This window comes from Colossoma macropomum, unplaced genomic scaffold (assembly GCF_904425465.1).
Source record: "Colossoma macropomum unplaced genomic scaffold, Colossoma_macropomum, whole genome shotgun sequence".
Lineage (NCBI taxonomy): Eukaryota > Metazoa > Chordata > Actinopteri > Characiformes > Serrasalmidae > Colossoma > Colossoma macropomum.
Genome location: NW_023494804.1, coordinates 22509962 through 22535522, shown reverse-complemented (window position 1 = coordinate 22535522; position 25561 = coordinate 22509962). Strand labels below are relative to the sequence as shown.

At 37.5% G+C, this 25561-nt stretch overlaps 1 protein-coding gene across 4 annotated transcripts; it reads right to left on the bottom strand.

The window, feature by feature from the left end:
* Window positions 1-482: 482 nt before the first annotated feature.
* Window positions 483-24966, bottom strand: carm1l (coactivator-associated arginine methyltransferase 1, like). Of its 4 annotated transcripts, XR_005008646.1 has the most exons (14): window positions 24703-24966; window positions 21380-21505; window positions 20021-20127; window positions 19762-19866; window positions 18125-18235; window positions 14438-14615; window positions 14181-14271; window positions 6597-6678; window positions 6422-6507; window positions 6232-6321; window positions 4332-4469; window positions 4126-4215; window positions 2685-2783; window positions 483-686 (listed from the first exon to the last, which is right to left on the bottom strand). XR_005008646.1 is itself a non-coding variant. In XM_036595878.1 (13 exons), the coding sequence occupies exons 1-13, from the start codon at window positions 24866-24868 to the stop codon at window positions 677-679; spliced, it is 1380 nt and encodes a 459-aa protein (XP_036451771.1). In that variant the 5' UTR covers window positions 24869-24966; the 3' UTR covers window positions 483-676. The 4 variants fall into 4 exon arrangements, 3 of the variants coding, with proteins under 3 accessions (XP_036451771.1, XP_036451770.1, XP_036451772.1); XM_036595878.1 differs by lacking the exon at window positions 2685-2783; XM_036595877.1 differs by lacking the exon at window positions 483-686 and having other exon boundaries at window positions 2451-2783.
* Window positions 24967-25561: the final 595 nt, after the last annotated feature.

The following is a 25561-nucleotide window of genomic DNA, read 5'->3' as shown; positions in this document are numbered from 1 at the left end:
TCACAGCTTCCATTCTTTTCAGGAAACTTGCATGGAAATCTGCATGGAGGTTTTCTCACACTTCCAAAGTTCAGTCTTCAAAGTTGGTTTAGCATTTTCTGCTTCTCACCATCCAAGTAATCCCAAACACATTCAGTGACGTTGAGGTCTGTACTCTGGGGTGGTCAGTCCAAAACACCAGCAGCTTCATTGTTGTTGTGTTTGTTTGTTTGTTTTTTCTGTTGGTTGGTTGGTTTTCTTTTGTTTTGTTTTTTTTTGTTTTTTTTTCTTTTCTTAGTGAGGGCTTATTGACAGCTTTTCAGATATGAAGCAAGAGTGGAGCTTGATTTATGGTTGATCATGTGTCTAATCTCCTCAAAAATACATCCTGAAAAATGAAAAACTTCTACTTAATACAAATTATAAAGTAATAACACAATGCCAGTAATCACGTTGATAATCAATATGCTTTATTTGCTTTTAATTTACATAAAGCAGTGCCTTTTGCAGTTTATAGACTGTAGAGCATCATTAGAGACAGACAAGCTAAGCAATAAAAAACACATTCTTTTAAAAAAAACTGTGCATTATTTCAGATTATTTGAGGCTGTTTTGAGCAGATTTCTTAGTGCTGGTCCCGGGGCTGAAAGGGAAGGCAGGCTCACTAACGTCTATTTGTCTGACGGACTGCAGTGACTCAGGCATACCTGAGAAAGAGATACAATACAAAATAGTTTTAATGTGATCAGAGTACACCAGCAAAGTGGCTGAAATAGCTCTAAACATGGACACTGCAAGTTCATACGACCACATATTTGGGACAAAATAATTCATACATTATATTATAAAACTAAAATATATAGGATCAGTTCTTAGTTTGGATTTGAATCAGATTATCTTAATTTGCACTTTTTATTTGACTATTTAAATTAGAGCCACAAATAAACAGCAGGAATGGAAGAAGAAAAAATAAACATCTGTTAAGAAGCCACAGCAGCTCATCTGAATGGTCAAGGTTTACATACTCTTCACTGTCTCTTCAAATTTTGTATCTGATCTTTCCTTTATATTATTTTTTTCTTCTGATAAATGCCTTTACATTGTGTCTTACTGCTTACCCAGCGTACCCTACCCAGCAGTTTTGGTCAGAGGTCATGGACAGGCTATCAGAGATTTTGGGCCTTGTCACCCCTTTATGTCCCATTGTAGTACTACTTAATGACATTTCTTCACCTTCAGCACCCAGTCACCTGAAATCCTTTATATTAATATTATTTACCATTGCTGAAGAAGTTACACTGCTGACCTGGAAGGACAGAACCAAAATCTCAATAAAACATTGGCTTAAACTTCTTTTGGATCACTGCAATTGGGAAACACTTACAGCAAATTTTAAAAATAATACAAAACCATTCAAGGAAATCTGGTCACAATTTTTACAATATATTGAGAGCTGAGATTTTGACATACTCTTTAAGAAAAAGGTTAAAACCCATATATAGAATTTGATAACTACCAACATCATAGTTATGGTATAAAAAATGGATGGGGGCATTATTACTTTGTTTATTGTTTTGTTAAATTATTCTTGTTTGTCTGTGCTGTCTTGTCCAGTTTGTCCACTGTCAAAATGTTTTTTTTTTCTCCTTCTTCTTCTGCCATGTCTCTCAGCTATTTCTGTCTTTTCTCTCACTTAAAGGGGTGAGACGGTGGACAGGGGGAGTGTGGGGGTGACTGGGGGTGGAGGGGGGGTGGTAGTTGTGGTACCACATCACTTTATATTTTTATGACTATTAATAAATGCTGAGTTGTGACATTAATTGTGAAACGAAAAGGAAAAAAATAATGTCTCCGTAAAAAAAGGAGGGGGGGGTGTAGCTAAGGAATACTGGCCTGGAATTAAAAAAAATATATATATAATAATAATAAGAAGAAGAAGAAGAAGAAGACGAAGAATTTTAAGCATATATTCAGTATCATACCTTAAAGGACCCATATTCTACAGTTTTCTTGCATTTTATTTTTCCTCTGAGGTCCACTTTAGGTACCTAAACTTCTAATTTTTATTCTCTTATTATTGTTACTATTATATATATATATATATATATATATATATATATATATATATATATATAATTCTTTTTTATGTGACCATTTTCCAATCTTTTATTAATGCTTAGAATTAAAGAAGGTGTTTTGTTTCTGTGCCTTTAAGACTAATATATCTAAATGAGCTCTGTTCTGGTTGGTTGCTGTGTAGACATAAAGCAGTCTGGGCTATAACACTCCTTATAATTCCAGTATGAGTGGGCATGAATAAAGTGCTGTCAGTTGAATAGACAGAATTATACAAATGTGTTGGTTTTTGTGTCATCGCAAAAACAATGAATTTTAAACAGGCTATTTTTGCAGCTTAGTTTCCAGATATAAAATATATGGACTGGGATGTGAAAGGTACATTTTGAAACGATAACAATGTTTACATACTGTTACTATAAATGCTTTAGCTTTAAAAAAAAGAAAATTCAAGTTTCTACAATAAGCCCCCTTTAAGAGTGATATAAAAAAGAGAAACTCATTTTTGCCTCTGGACATTAGGGACATGTCATTGTTTGTCTCTCTTAAAGATGAACCCTACATGTTATTTTTCATAAAAAACTCCTTGTTTTTAACTGCCACTGAAGCTTAATGTGGGTTTACTTTACCCAGCCTAGTCCAAGGATGTCACATTCCCAGCCACGGTGGCACTGACTACTCTGCCATGCCTCACTGTTGCTTCTTAGATCTGCAGCCACCCTGGCATCCTAAACAGGCAGACACACACACAGGTAAGACCAGAGAACGAGGGTCAGGCTGAGTCTGGCTACCAGTAATACTACGGTCTATCTCTTTTTATAATGATGTTAGCACTGAGCTGTTTTTTGGTCAGAACATTAGGCCAATTTACATTAGCTTATAATAATGAATGGCTGCATTTTATATTACTTGATGTTATGTGATACTAGGAAATAGATTTATTTCAGAGGCAAGTCTGTAAACACATATTCAGGCATGAAAGACAAGTAGAACAATTATGCTTCCTTCTCCATTGGCTTCCCCCAAGAGAGTATCTTAGAACAAATGAAAAATATGGAGTCATTCAAGAAGACTATAGGCCAGTTTTCCAGATTAGATTAGGCCTAAAGCTAAACTTAAAAGAATTTGTATTGACAAATAAATCAACAGCATTGCAGTTTAGCCCAAGTCTAGAATTAATCCATGTCCACAAAACCAACCCTAGACAACCAGAGTTGTTCATAAACTTTTATGACCACCAGATGGCAGAAAAACACCATCTGCTAAGAACAGTTCACCAAAAAATCTTCCTGACACTGCATGACATACTGTTGTCAATTTAAAAGTATTTGCACCTACTGTTCTTAGCTGTGCAACATGCTTTTGTCCATTTGATAGATCAGTCAGAGCACTTACTTAGCAAGTAAGTAAGCAATCTCTGGTTCCATAGCACATTTGAAAACATCAAAGTGCTTTACACGGGTGAAACCAAAAAAGATGAAGAGTAAGAAACGATAAAAACAACAGACAATGTTAAAACCAACAAGAATGTCAGATAAATAAACAGACAAAGAGGAAAGAGAAACACAAGACAATACAATACGTCCCACATCATCTAACATCAACTATTTTTGAACGCCAAAAATACAGCTATGTTTTGAGCTTTTCAAAGCTGAGCCGTCGCCATACTTCAGATACGGTTATGTACCATCAGTATAACAGTCAAACGAAATGTTATGTTTCTGATCAACATGGCCTAGAGGTATCATGTATATGTAATAAGACTGGGCCTAAAATGGCCCCCTGAGGGACCCCACAAGTGACTAGAGAGGTAGGAGAAGTGCTCAGTTGAAGGAACAGTGCGATGATTTAGGCATTCAGTTTGCACAATGCTAATCAATACGTATAGGCTTCCATTACTTGTTAGCTATTAGTCTCGTAGCTCCAGGGCACAACTATAGAAAACATGCAAACTTCAGACACCAAATATGATTTGGCCGATTGACTATTGGTGAAAAAGGATCAAAAAGTGTAAATCTGATTTCTAACTTTAAAGATGAATAATTTAGTGTTTGGTGCTAGCATACCTACCGAAAGAAAGGATTTTTGAGATCTAGTGTGTTGCCAGATTTAAAGCCAGACTCATCAACAACAGCTGTGATGTGGATGTCATAACTCTGCCTGTTGAATGAAAAAGACAACAGACAGAAATTTGTCAGAATGATTTGACACTGGAGCTGCTCTGTGGACCAGTGTGCTTTCTTTAATGGGTGCCATTATTTTATGTAGCATTATACCTCTTGTTGGCAATCAGTAGAACCTGTCCTGACAGCGTCTGCCCCATTTTGGCAAACAGTGGAGTCTGGAGGAGACAGCGGACCTGGTACCAGTGAGACAGGGGCTCATGGGGCGCAGTGGACAGCCATACAGTCATCCTTTAGAAGACAGTTTAATGTTTAGGATATAAAGTTATATGCTGTTCAAGTTAGATGGACCGTAGTTGATAAATAAAAGGTTTTGTCTGCTTAGACAATTTCTGGTAAAAGGTGGCATTAATAAAGTTACACAATACAGTGGAATGCAAAGGTTTGGGTGGTCTTTTTCTGTTTTAATAAGTGAAAGTAAGTTAACACATTCTGTACCGAGAACATACTTCAGCATAATTTAATGCACAATTATTGTTTATTTGCTGAATTTAAAATATTGGAAAAAAATAAAATATAAAATGTGGCCAAAGGCATAGGTTATGGCATATTTATTGTACGTAGATAAATAATAAATAGATATTAAAACAACACATCAAGCTTCATATTATATTTATTTATAAGAAGAGACACATTTCAGGCTTTTTTAAATTTTGGTTAAAAAAAATATTGCATATATTATTGAATATTATTGTAAGCCATTTTAATTAATTCTAGCAGTTCAAAATTAATGCAGTTGAAATGATATCATGATGCATTTTTACACCCTTGGTATGGAAATGTATAATTACACTTCAGTTTAGAGCCAAGAGGGGAGCAGAATACTTAGTAGTAGTAGTAGTGGCTGAATACTGAAAACACACACATTCTTTAAGCCGCTTATCCTTCTGAGACACGGGGGTGCTGGAGCCTATCCCAGCAGTCATCAGACAGAAGGCAGGAAACACCCTGGACAGGTCACCAGTCCATCACAGACATGTACACTCACACCAAAGGGCAGTCTACCATGTCCAATTGGCCTGACTGCATGTCTCTGGACTGTGGGAGGAAACCCACACAGGCTCAGGGAGAACACAAACTCCACACAGAAAGGACCCTGGTCGCCTAGCCAGGGAATCAAACCCTGGCCCCTCTGTGCCACCGTGTTATGTGAATACTGAATTGCCCTGAATGAATTCAGTAATGTAGTACATTACAATGCAAAACATTTTATCACTTCTTTTTTATTACTTTTTGTTCCTCACTGTTACTGGTTGGTAGTTTTCTTCATGTGATTTTTCTGCTAATGTTTCATGAATGTAGTTACAAAAGTGTCAACATTATTTTGACTCTAATTACCTGCTTTAGTTACTGTTGCTCCCATAATCCCATTGCTTTTTCATAAACTAAGCAAATAATTTGTCATATCCCAACGACAAAATTTTGCAAATGTGACTATGACGTGGCCACCTATGTGATTTTCAGTTGATAGCATGTATCTAACTTAGCACAAAATGCCTCCATGAATCCAGTACAACAGCGATGGGTGATGACCTACAAATACTTAAATTATTAACAAATTTTCTGGTCATACTCAGTTGAGAAGTTGGTTTAGGTTTAGGGTTGATGATAAAGTTAGGGTATTTATTATATATTATATATAATATATAGATATTTTGTTGAATGTTAGTTAAAGACAGACTGAGGAACTACAAAGCGTCTACAGTGGGCCATCCAAATAAAGTGTTACCCAGCAATGCTGTCACTTCAGTGTTTGTAAAGAAGCTGTTTTCTGAGTTCTTCTTTGAGCAAGTCTTTACAGCCATGCACCAATTTTAAAACACTTAATAAACAAGAATTGATTTTATTTCTCCAAAAGATGGTGTACATTTTTTTCATTTTAGTGAGTAAATATTGATAAACTGTACACTGCCTTTACAAACCGTAACTTGGACTGAATACACTTAATTTCTGTTTTCTCAGTAATTTTTCGACTGTAAGCACTGACACTTACCTTGATCCTACAAACGCCACATCAAACCAGAACGCCAGACCATGAATCAGTCCCGACTGCAGCAGTTTGAAGACAAAGGGAATTTCCATCCTGCAGATCCAAACAGCCACATGTTGATATTTTAAACTGTGATGACTTTGCTCTTATACACATACATGAAATATTATCAACTCAGTAAATCTATGTCAACCTGTGCAAGTCCTCTTCTTTAGCTTCAAGGAAGTTAATGCTGTATTTCACAGATCTTGCCATCAGAATCTGCATATCAAAAGTGTCCTGGAAAACACTGCATGTAAGAACATGTGTTCACTGATAACATGATAAAAACTGTTACTGAAACGTGGAATAAAGCATGCGAGACACACCACTATTGGCTGTCTGAAGAACTCATCCATAGCTGCAGGATGAAGTCCACTCAGGTTTACACCATAGAAACTCGTCTGGAGCCTGTAGAAGCACATATGCATTTTCATTGATAGTCTAATTGTAGCAACATACAGCACCGTGCCAAAGTGAGAGGCCTCTCTTTCGTTTATCCAGTGTCCAGTCATAATAGAACAGAACGTTCATTTTAATCATTTATGAGATAGAAGATCCACTTGCATCAGAAATGGGGAAAGATAAAGGTAAAAAAAACAAGAGTTTCCAAAACTGGAGCTCAAAAACTTATTAAAAGATATAGAGAAAATGAGACCCCTAACAACCACCTGCAAGACCTGATAGACCACCAAAACTGTCCCCATCAGATGGACAGCACATAAAGCTTTTATTTTTGAGAGAGAAGAGAAAATCAAGCTCCACTCTTACTTCAGATCTGAAAAAATCCACAAGAGTTTCTGTCCATCCTTCCACTGTGAGAAGACAACTCAACACTATGAGTCTGAAACGACGTTTAGCTATTAAGAAGCTGCCATTCTCAGAACAATAGACTGTCCATCCCAGAGTCCAGACCTCAACATCACTGAATGTGTTTGGGATTACTTGGATCGTGAGAAGCAGAAAATGCAACCAACTTCTAAGACTGAACTTTTGAGGTGTGAAAAAATATCCCTGCAGACTTCTTTAAAAAACTAAAAGAAAGTCTCCTGAAAAGAATGGAAGTTAAAATAAAGGCAAGGAGTGAACACACTAAGTACTGAAAAATCTCATATTATATTTAGTCACACAGCAGCCAAAAAGCCAATATCTGACTTTCTAAGTGTATCAGTCAAATACACACACACACACACTTTCTAAGCCACTTTTCCTTCTGGTTTGCAGCGGTCATTGGGAAGAAGGCAGGAAACACCCTCACACAACATTCATCACAGGGCAGACACACAGACATATACATTCACTCACACACACCAAGGGGCATGTCCAGTTGGCCTGACTGCATGTCTTTAGACTGTGAAACCCACACAGATATGGGGAGAACAAGCAAACATGAAGGGACCCTGGTCGGCCAGCTAGGAATCGAACCTAGGCCCTTCTTGGTGTGAGGTGACAGCGCTTCCCACTGCACCACCATGAGTAAGTAAAACATGTGAATCTATGGCTGTTTAGAGCGATTTAGAGAGTTGCTATATATTCATTGCTATATATTCAAAATACACTGTTGAACCTCTCCTGTGATGTGTTTACACATTAGCCTTTATTTTGATCACTTTTCTTTATGTTTGTTGGATCATATGAATGTCATGATTCATCAAAACACCCGAAGAACATCTGTGAGTGGTCAGGATAAAACATTCAGTGACTGATTAGAGACCAATTTGCATATTGCAGCCTTCTGTGATATAACAATAACAATTAATTAACAATACAATGGGGACAAGAAGTCTGAGACCACATTGAAAATTTGGGATTTTCTTCATTTAAATGTGTAAATAAACAACAGAAATTTAAATAGAAAGTAAAATAAAGAAGAAACAGTCCAGATTCTGCCCTGTTTGTAGGTCACTCTCCAAAATGAAGAAAATGTGTGACACTGACCACATTAAAGCCTTTATACAAAAAGGCCAGTTTTTTTCAGTCAAATCCTTCCATTGAAGCTCGTGATCAGACAACTCTCAGTTGGATTTAATCTACTCATCAGAGGCTGTGTAGTCCATGCCAGCTCGAGTGCAGGCTCTCAGTAAAGCAAGAGGACATACAGTACTAAATACTAAAAAATATAAAATACTGCTTCACTGGGGGCCTCAGACTTTTGGATCCCACTATGTACTATGCAGCTCTTCTGACGGCTTATGCCAAATATGTACAAACTGCATCAGCAAAGAGGATCAGGGGTCCCACGGTGATGCTCAGCGACAGTTGCTAAACGCCACAGAACTACGAACTCAAAAAAAGACAACAGAATCAGAAAGAAGCAGTATCTCTGCAGCCCGTTCTCTACACACCCTGTAAACAGTGAGCTTCATAAAGCTGAATTTGGCAGAGATGGCAAAACTGCCACTGGAAACCATTTATGTCCAAGGCCAACACACAAAGACACATACTATGGTGTAAACAGCACAAAACCTGAACCCTGAGCAAAGGGGGAAAAAAGATCTAATGAGACGTTTTACGGCCTTCTTCGTACATCTGCTCATGGTTATAATCAGAGAAAGCCAAAGAATCAACGGGAGATCAAATATGAACCGGCTGAAGCTACTGATGACAAACAGACTCAGTTATCTCTATTAAACTTGTCAGATATAAGACATGTTTTTTCATTTACACTATCGTTAGCTTTTTGGAATCATTTGTAATGATATTAAACATTTTGTTATTTCATGCAAGAATAGCTGACATGATGTAGATTAAATTATTGTAAATTAGACACTTATCAGTAGTTTTAGATGGTTTATTCAATATTTCAAGCTTTTTGAGACCAAATAACATGTAAAAGTTTGGACTTCTTTGGTCTAATGTGAAAAATAACACTCAGTCACTGAGCTTATGAGAAAGAGAACATGAATGAAACAGCTTTGCTTCTGATCACATGCTTGACCACATGCCCGGTCATGACAATGATACAGGATGCAGCATGCATGCTGGTGGGAAAGAAGATATTTCCCCAGTTTGGACCACTGTGAGCCTTTGCTTTACAGTACATCACCCTGTAAAAATCCATAATAAACCATAAAAAGAACAGTGTGAAATATCAGACATACACAGTCAATCTAGCATGTTTGATGGCTGAACTTTGCTTTTTTGCACCAGAGCCATGAGGTTAATGTAGCGAACAGGTAATGGAAGCTTGTACCCCTCTGCGTGACTAAATCATCATCATCATAATCTCTAACAGACTTGCTTATGAAGTTTCGGACACTGTATGACAAAGTTTTATCTATGAAAATGGGATAATATATGAACAACATTCAGGCTTCAGGATTGCTGCTGCCATTGTGTTAGCTAAGTGGCACACTTTTGTCAATTTTCTTGGATTTAGGAAGGGCAGAGAGACAGAAGCTTTCATTGCTGATGTACTAATTCTGTGAAAAAGTCAAGAAATTCAATAAGGAAGCCAACATCAGCGACGCCATCACTATAGCTCCACAGCTATTTCACAACCAGAGCATCTCGTTGTTCTGAAGAGAAACCTCTACACTTATCTGCAAACCACAGTCATAACAGAAAATGGACAAATAGACTGGTTTTACACCAGTAGAAGACAAGGCTGCCAACTAACACCATGCTTGTTTGACCTGTTTGAAGAGAAGGAGGACTGTAGGAAGATGATCAAAGATTTAACCCAGCAAAACCAGCATTTATTGTGTATTAGATGCTTTTGTGGGTGACCAGCTAAGCCAGCACTAGACCAGCATAAACCAGCATAAACCAGCTTAGACTATCATGGAATTCATGCTGTTCCATTCAGCATCTTCTATCCATATCTTGTGTAATCTGGATCTATATCAATATTCTAGTCCCTGTGTACCCTGCATCTCATTTATTTACTCACTAACTGCACATATGGAGATGTGTACAACAGTACATATCATAGTTTTATCTCATTCAGTAAGTTTTATTTCATAACTTATTACTGTACAATTGTACATTGGAAATAGTGCAATACCATTATTTAATAATTAATAATATAATACTACTATATTATATTGTGTATATGTGTATATATTTAGAGTCGGTGTATATATATTTATTTTTTCTTTATATATTTATATTTAAATTCTACAAGGGGGCTACACACCTAAGATTTTCACTCACCTTGCACCTGTGTAAATGTGATGTGACAATAAACATGATTTGATTTGATTTCATTTCATTTCTTTTCATTTCATTTAAAGGAGAGAATGTGGAAGAAACGTCAGTAATTTTGTAAGTGCAGATGACGCAAATGGCTTTAACAATGGAAAGGAAAGACCACTAACTTTGCCACTGAAGACGTGGAAATGGTGGACAACATACCATCCAGCAGTCAAGAATCAGACACAGACTGGCACTCAGTACAACAAGGATGAAGAAAAGATCTTCACAGTGTAATGATTTGTCTCTACAAACAAAGATCAGAATTGTCTGGACTGTGCTCTTTTCTGTGCTAATTTATCGGTGTGAAAGCTGGACAATAAAAAAGCCTGGACAGAAAAAATACTGATGCTTAAAACCTATAACTGCTGCTGATGAAGACATTTGAGAGCACTTTGGAAGACAAAAAACAGACAAAAAGATCCTTGACCAAATCAAGACCGCGACCTCAGCTCTCACTCGAAGCTCAGATAACCGAACTGAAGCTCTTATTTAGGATACATTATGAGAAAAAACAATTCATTGGAAAAGACAATTGCTTGGAAAGACTGAAAGCAAAAAAGGAAGAGGATGGCCAGCAACAAGATGGATGGATACAATCAGAGGAGTCATGAAGAAGCCATTAAGAAGCACAAAGTCCCAAACAGGTACTACAGTGACAGAAGCCACATAAGGAAGTCTATAGTGCAAAGCTAAGCAGGCAGACTTCAGACACCAAACATGCCTTTGCTGGTCAACAAGATATGTAAACAAAATAATTCAGAGTGGTTTAAAGTGAAATGGTAAATTTTTAGAGAAACTTACTGACTCAGATTTCTTTACAGTGGTGGTGATAGGAACCAGGGGTTGCAATGTTTACAACACAAATACAGCCATTTTATTTAATAACCCAGATAACCTATATGTGAGTTTTACATGTAATGTTGTTAATGCTAAAATAGTGGTAAATCCTAAAAAACAGGTTTCAGGAACTATTTTCTGGACTATTTTGCCCCCTCTCAGCAATTAATATATGCAAAAAAATATTTGTGGCCCAAAGACTTGGTATAGCAATGTCTCAGACTTTAGGCTACATATCCATGATTATTTCATGTAATAAATTTTGGTGAGGTGGCTTTTAGAAGACTGATATGACTTAGAAGACTGATGATGATTTGATACACTGTGATATAATTAGATGCAAGACGATCTATTGAATGTTGTATTGTTATATCCCTACCTAATAGTCCACTGATTTTCACAATATTACTAAAATATTAAAATATTTTTAAGGCTTTAAAAGGTCATTAAGTTGAACCCATTCCCTTTTAAAATACAGTATTTTGCTTGCTTTGATGTGAATGGAGGTGTTGGAGAAAGTGAGTCAATGGTTTGCTTGGGCAGATAAATTGCCCTGAGCGGGTCTCTGGCTACAGCCCAAGAGCAGCTGTCATCGCATAGTGGAGATGTAGGAAGATATTGGCTAACAGGTTCCTCAGAGGAGCTTTCACTGCATCTGCACGCCAGCATTCCAAGGGGATTTACTAACATAATATCATATATCATCCATTAAACATGATAAAACAGCTGGTGTTGTAGATATGAGCAGATAAAAATTTACAAAGTGATGGTGAGAGATGTTTATGGCTGCGTTTGAAGCAGGGTTGCTAAAACAAGGTGGTTTAGTAGAGTGTAAAACAGCTTCTGATTGGAGGAGGTGGTGATCCAGATGACTGGCACCACCTTCCCGGCACTCTGCTTGGTTAACTACACCAGTGGAGCAGAGAAGGGAGAGATAGAGACGATGTGAGCAGCCTGTGTATCTGCTATGAGTCAGGTTTGGACTGCAGTGGAGCGTTTTACAGCTCTGGAAGCTCTGCTCGGGTCACAGCACCATCCTGGCAGGCCGCTAGCTGTGGGTGGTGGGCCGACTGCCCTCGCTCTGTGACGGCCAACCACAGGTCCCTGCAGGAGACGTCAAATAAACCCTCATGGATAAGACTGTAAACATTCAGAGGGAAGCACGAAGCATCACTGAAGCTTCAGTGAGGGGGACTACGGAGGTGAGGCCGGAGACACATATTTAAAGACACTATATTTAAAGACACTATATTTCTCTTAAAGTGGTAATTTGACAAAAAATCTAATTTGCATTTTTTTTTCCCTTAACCATAATATATATATATATTCTGATAGACATATTTGGTGTCTGAAGTTTGCTTGTTTAGTTTTGCACTGGCGCTATGACACTAATGTTGCTAACAAGTAATGGAAACGTACAATTAGCATTATGCAAACTGTTTAAATCTTCACATGCTTGCATCAGACCTTGTTGAGTTGGTAAAAAATGTGTTCAGTGAAAAAATTCATTTACAAAATTACAAAAAACAAGTTTAAAGCCAAATCCTTATCTCAAAACCATCATATGGCATCAGGAAATGTACACAGAATCATTTCATGTTCTATCGTTCTGTAAGGGAGCTTTTAGAGACATTGTACCCTTCAGATATCTGGTTCCTATCACCACCACTGTGAACAAGTTTCTCTACAATAGAGCAAATAAAACCATTCTGAATGACATTGTTTGGTAAAAACATTTCACTTACCTCAGAGGTTGGCAATCAGCCAAGGCATACTTTGTGTAGAGTTAATGCTAAATGCTGCTATAAAAGTCTTTCATGTAGATACATGCCAACATTTTTTTCAACCCACTTGAGCCACTTTCAGGTCTTCAGTAAGGTCACACAGACTTATCAATGTGGTTTAGGGTGTGTTATGTTACGTTAGCATTGTTGCTCCAGCGTTAAACTAAAGAAGCATAAACCATGTCTTTGCTGATCATCAATAATTCCAAAAATGTGTACATTTGATTTTTTGCCTAAATAATTTTAAATAGACGTATGTGTTTTTTTTTATACTGTCACTGTTCTTTATAAAAATGGACAAAGATATGGACAAAATTCAGGCTTCAAATGGCTGCTACTACTGCTTTTATCTGTGCAATGTACTTTTCTATTTTTGTATATGTCAGTGTGTCAGAAACCACATAAGCAAACCTATTAGATATCACTTAACAGCTCAATGACGTTTAAGGGAACCGTGTGATAATTTAGGCACGCAGTTTGCACAATGTTAACTAGTTGCTAAAGCTCCCATTACTTGTTAGTTACATTAGCCTTGTAGCTGCAGTTTAAAACTAAAAAAGCTAACTTTGGACACCAAACATGTCCTGGCTGATCTGTAATATTTGTAGCAAGTTCTATGCAAAACTTAAGCTGATTTATGCTGGTCTTGTGCTGATTGGTGCTGGCTTGGCTGGTCACCCAAGCATGGCCTACTTTATTTTTAATGTAAGTCAATGGAATCAGATATTTTCAAGTAATTTTATGCCATTTCTTCTGGCCTGTTCATCGTAAAACTTACACACAATGTAAACTAATTAAACTAATAGCATTTTCAAATTACATCAAAAACTGAAAAACAAGGTTTTGTTCTGACAGTAGTGATAAGCTGGTTCTGCTGGTCGCCAGGCATGCAGGTTTATGCCATTTATTTCTTGTAGGTTGGGAAGTTGTGCAATTTTGATTTACAATTTAATATTTTCCCTGCTCACCTGATTAAACTGACTAATTATCGAGTCTGTTATGAACTTAATGAGTGAAAACACTTCAGCACAGGCAGGTCTACGATGAAATACTTTTGCCAACTGCTAAAAATTAAAAAGAACTTCATAGTTTTACCAGAAGCTGGAACGTGCATGGTGCTCTAAGTAAAGCTGCTCATCAGTAAAGGGAGCCAGGTGGATGTCACTGAAGGTGGGGAACATCATACCTGACCAAGACAAGAAAGACAGTCCTTAGTTCAACTAGTAAAAGACGACCCAGTCAGTGTAATAGTAAAGAGTACTGTGCTAGGAAAATGAATGAAAGCTCATCGGTGAAGTCTAATGAAACACATTTGGTCAGTGTTTTTTTAAAGACCGGTCACTTTCTCCAACCTTCGGGCTTCAGCCAGTTTTTGGAGTGCAAGTAGCTCTCCAGCATCCGTTCATTGAGGAGCATGTAGCCGATTGGTTCAGAGATGATGACATCCACTTTCTCTGGGCAGGACACCTCCTCAATCTTCCCAGCAAGCACGACAATTCTGTCAGACATGCCATTACTCCTCACTAGTACCTGAACACATAAAATACACTGTCATCAATCAAATCACATGTATACTGCCCGTCAAAGGTTTGGGGACACCAAGCTTTTCAAAATGGATTATACAAATAAGCATGTTTTCTGTGTCTACTTGCAATAACGTAACATTTTAAAGCAGGGGTGCACAACTCCGGTTCTGGAGGGCCCAGTGTCCAGCACAGTTTGGTGATTTACCTGCTCTAACACACCTTATTACACTTATCTGTTAATTGCCAGGTTAAGTATGTGTGTCTGAGCAGGGAAACTTCCAAACTGTGCTGGACACTGGCCCTCCAGGACCGGAGTTGTACCCCGAGTTGTTTTGAAGACTAACTAGGTTTATTTTGATAAAAGCAATGTCACAAGTGAAAACACTAACTATAGGAGAAAAAAATAATTATTTCAGTGCAAATTGATGTAACAAGATTTTATTGCAAGTATTTTGGAGCAGTTATATTGGCCTATTTGTCATTGAACGTCACACAATGTTGTGATGTCAGCACTCAAATTTTCAGATGTATGGGCTAAATTTAGCATTTAATGTTATTGTTATGTTATTTCTAATCTGTAGCGCAGCATTGCATCCTTCAGCACTGTTAGACCTCTTGCATCATTTTTGTGTTTTCATTCATCAGTGTTCTCTTACTACAATACCCAGCATGCACTGCACAGACACAACGATTGAGAGTGTCCGTAAAGGCAATAAAGGAATTCTGCTAGCATTGCGTAGAGGCTAATACATACAGATGTGATATTCAGCTTGCTAGCTGTAACATTAGCAGCCTGGCTGTTTTCTGCGTTAGTGGAAATGAATAGCTTAACATACCCCAAAGCATCCGCCCCAAAGCCCTTGTAGTTTTTCCCAAAGTTCCTCCCACCTTCAGAATTACAAAGATCATCATCAGAAGGGGTTTTTCATTTTTAATTTTTGACCAGAGTGACTATTTTACCCACCATTTGGACCAAAAGAGTTTCGATAGTTTGGAAACTAACTACCAAGGAAAACATGAAGAGTGTTAAATCTAAATGTACCATTTTGATGATCGTAAAGCTGAGTGCTGAAGCTAAATGTACCACAGGATTTAGCAAACAGCTGTTCTGACACTTTGATGAGCATGAAGCTGAGAGGTGAAGCAAAATATACCTCTTTTAGTATTGAAGCAGACAGCAAATAGCTCTTTTATGTTAACAAAACATTTGCAGGGATGTTTTCCTCACTTAATTTAAAAGGAAGACAAAAATCTAACATTACTCAGAACATATCAAAAGAAGGCAAAGTGTCCCCAAAGCTTTAGTGGACAGTGTAAACCTGTAGAAAAAAAATCTGTAGAAAAAATGGCTATTTAGGAGGTTCTCTCCACCATCACTGCTGTACCATTTTTAGGGTGCATGCAGCGACACGGGCAAAAATGTGGGCCCTGCGGATCAGAATCATTCAGAAAGAACAACAACAACGCTATGTGGGCCTAAACTGCAATTTCCAAATAAAGAGAGAAACTAAGGTTAAGGTCAGAAGCTGTATTTGGCAGATCTGTTGCGACGTGCTGGAAACAAGAAGAAACACATCTGGTAGTAGTCTAAAAACGAACAAATGAGTGAAAATCGAGCAGTTTAAACCATGCTTGACTGTAGAGCAAGCATCCATCCAGCCATGAAAATATGCTTCCTTTACTCCCCCCTGCCCCCTCAACATGCACACTCAAGCACACAGAGGTTCCACAGCCAAATGCCAAATCTGTCCATAAGCCATTAAGCAGCCAGAATGTCATGCATTCAAGACATGTGCAGAACAACCTTCAGCGCTCTATAGGTGCAGAACTGTTAGACCTCTTGCACAAAACCCATCAGCCTGAACTTAACAAAACAGCGGTCAACCTTCTGCTTAGCTTTTTTTATTTTCTCAACTTAGTTTAGATAAAAGTTCTCCTAATTTACATTTTCAGTAATGCATCTACGTTGAGTCTAATACAATTTAAAGGGAAATTCCACCTATTTTTCCAGATTTCTACATGATTAAATGGATAAAATGGTTTAATATTAAATTTGCTGTAGACAAATGTCCAGTCAGAATTGTTCAGAGTGGTGGTGATAGGAACCAGACATTTGAAGCATTTAATGCCTCTAGAAGTTCTCTCCCAGGAAGCTATTACAGGAAATGGTTACAATTACGCAGGGTGAAGGCTGAATAATGGTTTTACAATGTTTTTGGCTTTAAACATATTTTTAAAATCCATTCATAGCAGAGAGGCATATGCAGACATAAAATGGTTTTTTTTTAAGTTTACCACTATTGAAGAAGGCATGATTTTGTTTACTGGCCATTATGGACCATATAAATAATATAATAAATAAATACCTATATTTGTTATTGTAAACATACTGTAAACATTATGTCCCCTGGTACCTATCAGCGCCACTACAAAGAAATCTGAGTTGGTAAGTTTCTCTACAATAGAGCATTTCACATTAAAACACTCCGAATGACTTTGTTTACAATGACTTTGTTTTTTTTTCAAAATCTCTGAATAATTCAGTCCTTGATGTAAACAGTCATTCAGAGTGGTTTGATGTGAAGTTGATTATGTGTAGAGAAACTTACAGATTTCTTTAGAGACTTACAGATTTCTTTACAGTGGTGGTGATGGGAACCAGGGGTCACCATGTCTACAACACAAATGCAGCTATTTTATTAACAACCACCAGTGAACCTCCACATGCCCTCGGAGCTTTTATATGTAATGATGCTAAAATAGTCATAAATATGGAAAAATAAGTTTTCTTTGGGTGTTGCCTTACAACGCCCTCAATTTGTTCAAAAGAACAAGGTATTTAGTGTATTTATTACCATTTCATGTAATAACTTTCTGTGAGGGAGCTTTTAGAGGTGGGCGTCTGGTTCCTATCACCTATATTTCAGCTTTAAGGGGGCAATCACAATTTTTATAATGACTGTTTTGTTGATCTAACCTACACTGAAAAAAAGAATGCTGACTTCACTTGATTCAAATGTGTACATCAGTTCCTTATGAATAAAATGACTTACATTAACTTCATTCTTGCCAAAAATGAGTGAATTAAAACAAAAAAAATGGGTAGATGTATTTATGCAGAACTAATGTACACATTTTGAAATGAGAAAAGTCAGCATTCTTCTGTTCAGCATAACACACAGTACTAAAAATTGTGAGCTTTTTTTTTTGATTAACTTTTGACTAAAACTGACTAAACACATGCAAAAAAATTCAAGTTTTCCAGACTTAATATTTTACAGTGAACCTGTTGTGTTCACAGAGAGTCATTTACTGTATGAGAACATGACTCAGTTTGTCAGGGAATACTTATGACTTTACTACATGCTGAAAGATTTTGGCAGGATGTTTAAGCTGACGAACAATGCATCACTTCTAAAGCACATACTTAGTTGTCAAGATTTCTGAGGGAAACAACAGCAAAAGAATAGAGTGACATAATAAGAAATAATAAGGGTTATGTAGTGTAAGTACTTCTGCGTATTTGGCCACTGAACTGGCCTCCACTGCATACACTTTCTTCGCCCCAGCCTGGATGGCAAAAAAGGAGAGTATTCCAGTCCCACAGCCTACATCAAGCACTACCTGCAGGTGGAGGAAAGATGAACAAGATACATAGCATAAGAAGAGACTGTATTCTTGATAGAGGGGAGAGAACTCCCTTAACAGCTCAACGACAGATGGACACTCTCTCCCTGATGATGTAATCATGGCTTCACCTACCGCTGCTATGCTAATGGCAATCAACTAATCCTTTCCTTCTCACTTTCTAACATTCAGGTTGTCATCTCAGCATGTCTGGCTAACATCTCTTCATGAATGGCAACCCACCACCTGAAGCAGGCATGTGCAGACATAGACCCAAGGGGTGATGTCTGCACAGATGATAAAAGTGTCCTGTTGGTTGGTGTGAATAAAAGTTGTATAATAACTATAGTGTCTTCGTCATTCTTCAAGATCCTTTTCATCAAGATGAGGCTCAGCTTCAGAGCCTCAGCAGAGGTTTTGGGTGGGCTTAAGTTCAACTAGATTCATTGCTCTTGGGCGTCCCCTCTGATGCGGTAGTGACCGTATTCTGTCCTGTCATAAATCACCAGAGTGCTGGGAATGCCATCAATAAAACGCTGACCATCTCTTTGACAAAGCGTAACAGTCCATTACGCAGTCATTTTGAACAACAACTAAGCACAATATCAGTAGTAAGCAGTGCTAATAAAAACAAGTGGTCATTGTTGTAAAAAAAAACAGTGGTTTGTACAAGACTCTGTGGAGTTCTTAAATTGAGTTATAACTGACTCTTTAATAGTGCAGTGAGTAATGCCATGCCTTTGCATGCTTGTAAATGGGGTTCAAAATCCCTGCAGTGGTACATATGTTGTTTTTTTTTTTTTAGTTTAATTGATGTTCATGTTTTTTCCTCATGTTGAGGATTTGACCCTTTCTCTGTAGAGAGGCCACCCAGAAGCTTCTTCTGTCTTTTGTCATCTCAAGGCTTGACAACAGCAACTTGCTCCTGGCTGATCTTCCAATGCGTTCCTTGCAACTGATCAAGGATGCAGCATTACAGCTTGTCTTCAGTCTTTCTCAGTTCACTCATGTCATTCCACTGCTGCATTCTCTTTTTTGGCTTCCTTTAGCTGCCTGCATTCTCACCTACAAAGCCAAAAAAGGACCTGCTCCTCCCCACTGCATATAAAAATGTCTGGGTAAAAAATGGGTGTTATTCACCAACCATTCTCAAGAAGAAATATTTTCTTAAAACCCACTCACACAGTTTTTGGAACATTTACCAATTTATTTGGTGAATGTATATCTCTTATTTGGGATTTGTTCTTAGGTGAGAACAGAATCTACACACACTCAAGAGCACAAAGGTGCAAACAGTTCTGCAGATTAATAACACGTCATGAATCTGACATAGACTTTTTCTTAGGACCTTTCTCAAGAACAAATTTAAGAAAGATGACATTCTTTCTTAAGAAGGTATTGGTGAATGAGGCCCATTGTCTGCTAAATGCTGTAAATGTAAATGCAAATGAATTATAGTGGTTTAGCATTTTTCAATAACCCAGCGACGCTTGGTATGACAAAGTGTTTGCTGACTGACTGACCTTATCTCTGAAGTCAACATCATTCAGTAAAATGGCTTTTTGGTACGTCGCTGTCCTCAGGTAATCCTGAAGCATGTTCTGCTGCTGAGAAAGACAGCCGTAAAACTGCAGGAAAACATACGAAATGTGTCATTATATGATGTCTTCATTTCCTGCTGACATATTTACTTCATTATGAGTTCCAGAGACAGAAATCTGTGTGATTACCTGAATGCAGAATTATTAAAGAAATGCATTGCATTCAGAAAGTTGTCTGTACCTGAAAGTATTGCAGGGCAGATGAGTTGTCTGTTCTCTGATCGAATGCTGACATCCCTCTGCTGGAGTCCAAATGTGACTTTAGCAAACTGTGGAAAGTCTGGAACTCTGGGTTTAAGGGAATAAAACAAAGACCATACACTCCTATAGCATCTTGAGGCATAATGCGTGGCTACTGAGAATGAAGCATGACATCTCAACCCTTTATAACAGAGACACAAGACAGACATTAGTTTGCTGACTCGGCTGAACTCTGTGTGGTCTTTGGTCGGGTGACTACTGCCTGGGATTCTGTACTGATTTCTCCAGTTTATCTGGCCCAACCAGAGTCAGGTCAAACACAGATGCCCAGCACATGGGCTGCAATGACGTCACTTACACTAGCTCAACGGAAAGAGGCGGATATTGTATTCCGTTTGATCCTGCACTCTAAATAAAGCTTGTGCAAAATACAAGAGGGAAATTCAGATGTATTAAAGAGCGCATATTCCATACTTTTCTTGCATTTTGTTTTTCCCCAAAGTCCATTTATAACATGTGGTTTTATGACCCAAAAACAGGTAATTGATTTTTACATTGCCTGTTCCACCCTCTCATATGCCTTTTTTAAATTAAAGGAGCTGCTGTTACCATTTTGTTACTGTCCTTTTAGGACTGATGTATGTACATGTATTGTGCCTCATTCAAAAAACAGTCCTGACTAAAATGTACAGTTAAGTTCAGAGTGAAATCCTCAGGGACGTTGGAAAAAAATAAACCCCAGCTGCACCTTTCAGATGCGTAAAGGCTGTAATGATCTACTTGCTTCCTGACAGCCAGGAACAGAACAACGTTTAATCTTTTTCCCCTCATCTTTCACTCTAATAACTCTAATAATGTCTTCCAGACTACTGCAGGAACAACATTCCTTATCACTTCAGCGGTAATGAGCTAAACTGCTGTAGGCAGAATGGGTGGTCATATGTAAATGTGTTCATGGCTGTGACTTCCCAACCATGATGAATTAAAAACAGGCAGTTTTGGCAGCTTAGTGTCCATATATGGACTGCAGACTAATCTGTATGTTTTGGACGTTTACAGAGTTTATGTCAAACCATTTTATTTTGAAAAATAATAGTAAGGGAAATTAAGGTTTCCATGATATTGGCCCTTTTAAGAACTGCAGGTTGTAACATTTATTGGGAATAGATTTCATTGCAAAATATTTTTCCTCCACTTATCATGAAATCATCACATCAAACAAACACGTGTTTGTTAAGTCTCTGTCAAGAGTTTTGTAGTTTGCACAAAGCAGTGCCAGAAAACATGAACTGAGCAGACGTGGCGCCAAATGTAAGAACAAAAACTATGGCGTGCTTACCTGGCCGCGTGCTGAAGCGCAGCAAGACGCTCACGCAGCCCGTGGTGATGAGGAAGGACTGAGACCCCGCTCGACAGCACTCTGTCTCCCTCGAGATCAAGCATTTAAAGACACACATGCCATCACCTGCCAGAACAGAGAAAGAATGAGAAAAACAGAATCAGTGATCATTTACAGTTCACAAATCTCCAGCTACATTCATTTTATGTGGTCATTTTCACATATAGAAAGATCATTATTCACTGACCCTGTGCACTACATTTCAAAAGTTTGGAATCAAATTAATAACTGTTCTTTAATAATAACATAAGATTAAAATGTTACAAAGCATAAACTGAGTTTATTCACAATTTGAAGTATTTTTGGAACAACAAGAAGTTATGACACAGTAAATGTTCCTTAAATAATAAACTGCAATTATGTATTTATGCTCCATTTATGCTAAGAATAGCTGTTTGATCAGCAAAATGTGGTCACCTTTTTTAAATATGTGGATTTCAGGATATTAATTTTATTATATATTCATTCTCAATACTCTACAGCTTCCTCGATTATAATAAAACAGCTTTTGCAAATCATCAAAACCTTCTTAATTTTTACAGCTTCATACACACTGTTTGAAACCTGGTAGACCACCAGTACTGTATGTACAGAGGTGTGTGTAGTGTGTGAGCTGGTATGTGTGTTACACTGTAGGAGCTGCTATCTGATCTGGGGGGGCAGCAGGCAGAGCGCGCCAGCGGCCAGGCCCAGTGTACCGTAGCAGTGAAAACAGTGTAAAGCATGAGGATGCTGGAGTGCACAGGGGCAGAGCGGCTGCACACCGGGCCCTGAGAGTCCACACTGCCGCCGTAAATCCTCACAGCCTGTCAGCACGGCCAGACACATGACCACACACATGGACGTGAGGGAAATGTGTGGCACACCTGAATAAAGAGAGAGAGAGTGCAGGAGAGAGACCTCTCTCTCTTTCTCTCTCTCTCGCTGTGTCTCTCTCTATTCAGTCCTAAGTGCATATTCACAAGACTCTGGCATTATGTCACGAACTGAATGGAAGCTGCTTCAAAACAAATATGCTCATAAGTGTATTTAAGCATAAAGATATCTACAGTACTGTGCAAAAGTCAGAGACCACCCTTCATCGGTCCATAAACCATAATTCACATCTCACATCCAGTTCGAGGGCAAATTTTCTTCTCTTTTGTCTGTTTCCTATTCTCAATAAGAGCTTCTTTACAGCTACACATGCCTTCATACTCATACTGCTGAGTTGTTTTCTCACAGTGGAAGGATGGACAGAAATCCCTGTGAATTTTTCAGATCTAAAGCAGCTTGATTTTCTTCTCTCTCTCAAAAATGAAAGATTTAAGTTGTGTTTATCTGGTAGCGACAGTGTTGGTGGTCTAGCAGGTCTTGCAGGTGGTTGTTAGGAGTCCAATTTTCTCTGTTTCGTTTAATCATTTTTAACTTCAGTTTTGGAAACTCCTGTTTTGTACACTTATTGTCCTCTGACTTTCTTCTTCCTCACGCAAGTGGATTATCATATCTAATCTCCTCAGAAATATCCCCCCGAAAAATAAATAACTTGTATTTAATGGGTGTTTTGACTAGAAGTTAAATGTTCTCTCGCTTTTGCATAATACTGTATATGCACCATTTACAAAATACAGACTCATAGCATGCACGGCCCATCAAAATTTTGGGGACACCTTAAATTTCTCACTGTTATTTTCCAGTTAAATAAGAACAAATACCTGGAGAGATCTTGCTAACATAAAATAGTTAAGTAATAAAGTATATTTTGCTGCTTCATGTTCATCAAAGTGTCTTCATCAGTATACAGAGCAGGTTTTGCCTTTGAGAGTTTTTACAGTTTTTTTTTCTAAATTATTGTTAAAAGCACAGGCTAAAACTCTTTTGGTCCAAAGGTGGTTTAAACAGCTGAAAGGTTTGACAGCCGATGAGTGTTGACATCTCAACACAGGGGTTTGACATCATTCATATCATGACATACTTGCTCTACAATTTTTAATTTAAGTTTTTAATGTTAAATAATTTCAAAGTGTCAAAGAAGCGGTGGTCACTCAATTTTGAGATGATCTACACGTGCTCAACTTTAATTTACAAAACAAACATTCAGGTGAAACTCAATTATTATTGTTATCAGGTCTAGGATCGGGTTTAGGTTTTGGATTAGATGTAACAGAACCTTTTGAATTCAACACAAAGGGGAATTCCACAAACGTTTTCAAAATTTCTGCATAATTTGATTGTTAAGATGTAAACAAAGTAATTTAGAGTAGTTTCATGCAAAATGTGTTTAATGTACCATTCTAGGAAAAACTTGTTCACAGTGGTGGTGATAGGAACCAGCTGTTTAACGCCTCTAAAAACTCACATTAAATAGTTGCTAATATGTTGGCTGATGCCTGAAACGTTATTTCAAGATAGTTTTGAGATAAACTTTTGGTCTAAAATAATTTTAAAATGCATTCATGCAAATTGTGTTGAGGCAAAATAGTACAAAACATATTTTTTTTATTATCATCATTAACATTACATATAAAAAGTCAGACGTCACGTGTAGGCTCCCTGGCGGTTTTAGATAGTAAATAAAATGGCTATATTTGTGTTGTAGACATCTGTATGACTTTGTTTACATCTCAACCACTGAATGCAGAACATTTGCACACACACACACACACACACACACACACACACACACATACATACACACACACACATACATACATACATTTTAACAGAAATCAAAGACCAAAATGAAGAAAGTTTATGTATATATAATACATCACCACTGTCAGCACAAAACCACTATAATGGTAACTTTACAGTAGAAGGAAAAAACATTCTTAACACATTCTCACTGTAATGGACGTCAATGTAAAAAGATGTTTTGCTAGGTAATTTAGGACCATTTCTGTCAGGGTTTTCATGAAATGCAAAAAATTTAAATTAAATCATTAAAATTAAAAACTAAAATGCAAGGTTTTTGCATAACAGTGACAATACATACAAATATATTGAGTGTTGTACATGTCTATATATATATATATATATACACATATATAAAACGAGTTGCTACATATATATATATATATATATATATATATATATATATATATATATATATATATATATATGATTTATTGACTTTAGTGACAGTAATAGCTAATGTCAAAGTTTTATGCAATGAACCATTAAGAAAATTAAAGAAAATATAAATTTAAATCATATGATTCATAATTCTTGATTTCTGTAAGTCATAAAAAAGTCATAAAAATAAGGCCCAAAGCTGTGTTTACCGTCCTCCACACTGAGAGAGATGTCCGCTGTGTCTCTGCAGACCTGCAGAGTGAGATCCTGATGCTCCCTCTGTTTGGAGATTTCCAGCTTACCCTCAGTCTCGCTGTCATTCAGAAAGATCAGACTGACCAAGAAGCGTTTCTGTTCCTGATCACTGTCCATCATTTAAACCTGTGTCCATTTACCAACATGTTTAGCTGGTTCCTACACAGAGCTGTAATTCAGGCTGAGTATAAGCAGGAGTGAAAGGGGGCTGCTGGAGCTCAGAGGAAGAGTCGGGATGGAGGGCGGAGACAGAAGGGAGGCCAGGAACAGCGGGTGTGACTACACTCAGCGCCTAAAGTGCTAGTGCAGAGAGTGAATCATTCAGAAAATGAATGCACAATTTTTCAAAAATAAGAATAGTTAAGAATAATAAGAATGTTTCGGTTTTCATTGCTTGTCTGTTGCTGACCGTAAAGCATGAAAACATGAAAACTGTGTCAAATGCTTATGGTCAACAGACACATTTGACACAGTTGGTGTCGTCATGCTTTATTAAGGAATTTGGCATCAACCCAACAGCACTACTGAATCACTTCTGAAACAGTCAGTCACCTTTTTATAGCTGATGTTGCACTTCAGTACAGTTTCACTGTTGCTTGATGCACGCATTTTACCGGGGTAGAAAAAACAACTAGACTTAATTGAAAGTATGGTTACTTTATTAAAATGTTACTCAATAAAACATGGAAATAAGGAGCCAGTAAAATACCTGAGTGCAAAACAGGAAATATCAACATTTAAACACACTAATAAATACTGTATATACAAGTATGTAAAACAAAGCAAAAAAGTATATCGTTGCTATCTAACAAC

Coding starts and splice junctions, on each gene's coding strand:
- carm1l (XM_036595877.1), bottom strand. CDS start 24,868: ATGATGGACAGTGATCAGGAACAGAAACGCTTCTTGGTCAGTCTGATC. Junction 6,322..6,421: donor AAAGAAGAGGACTTGCACAG/GTTGACATAGAT, acceptor TTGGATCTGCAG/GATGGAAATTCCCTTTGTCT. Junction 2,784..4,125: donor CTCAAAAATCCTTTCTTTCG/GTAGGTATGCTA, acceptor CTGCCTGTTTAG/GATGCCAGGGTGGCTGCAGA.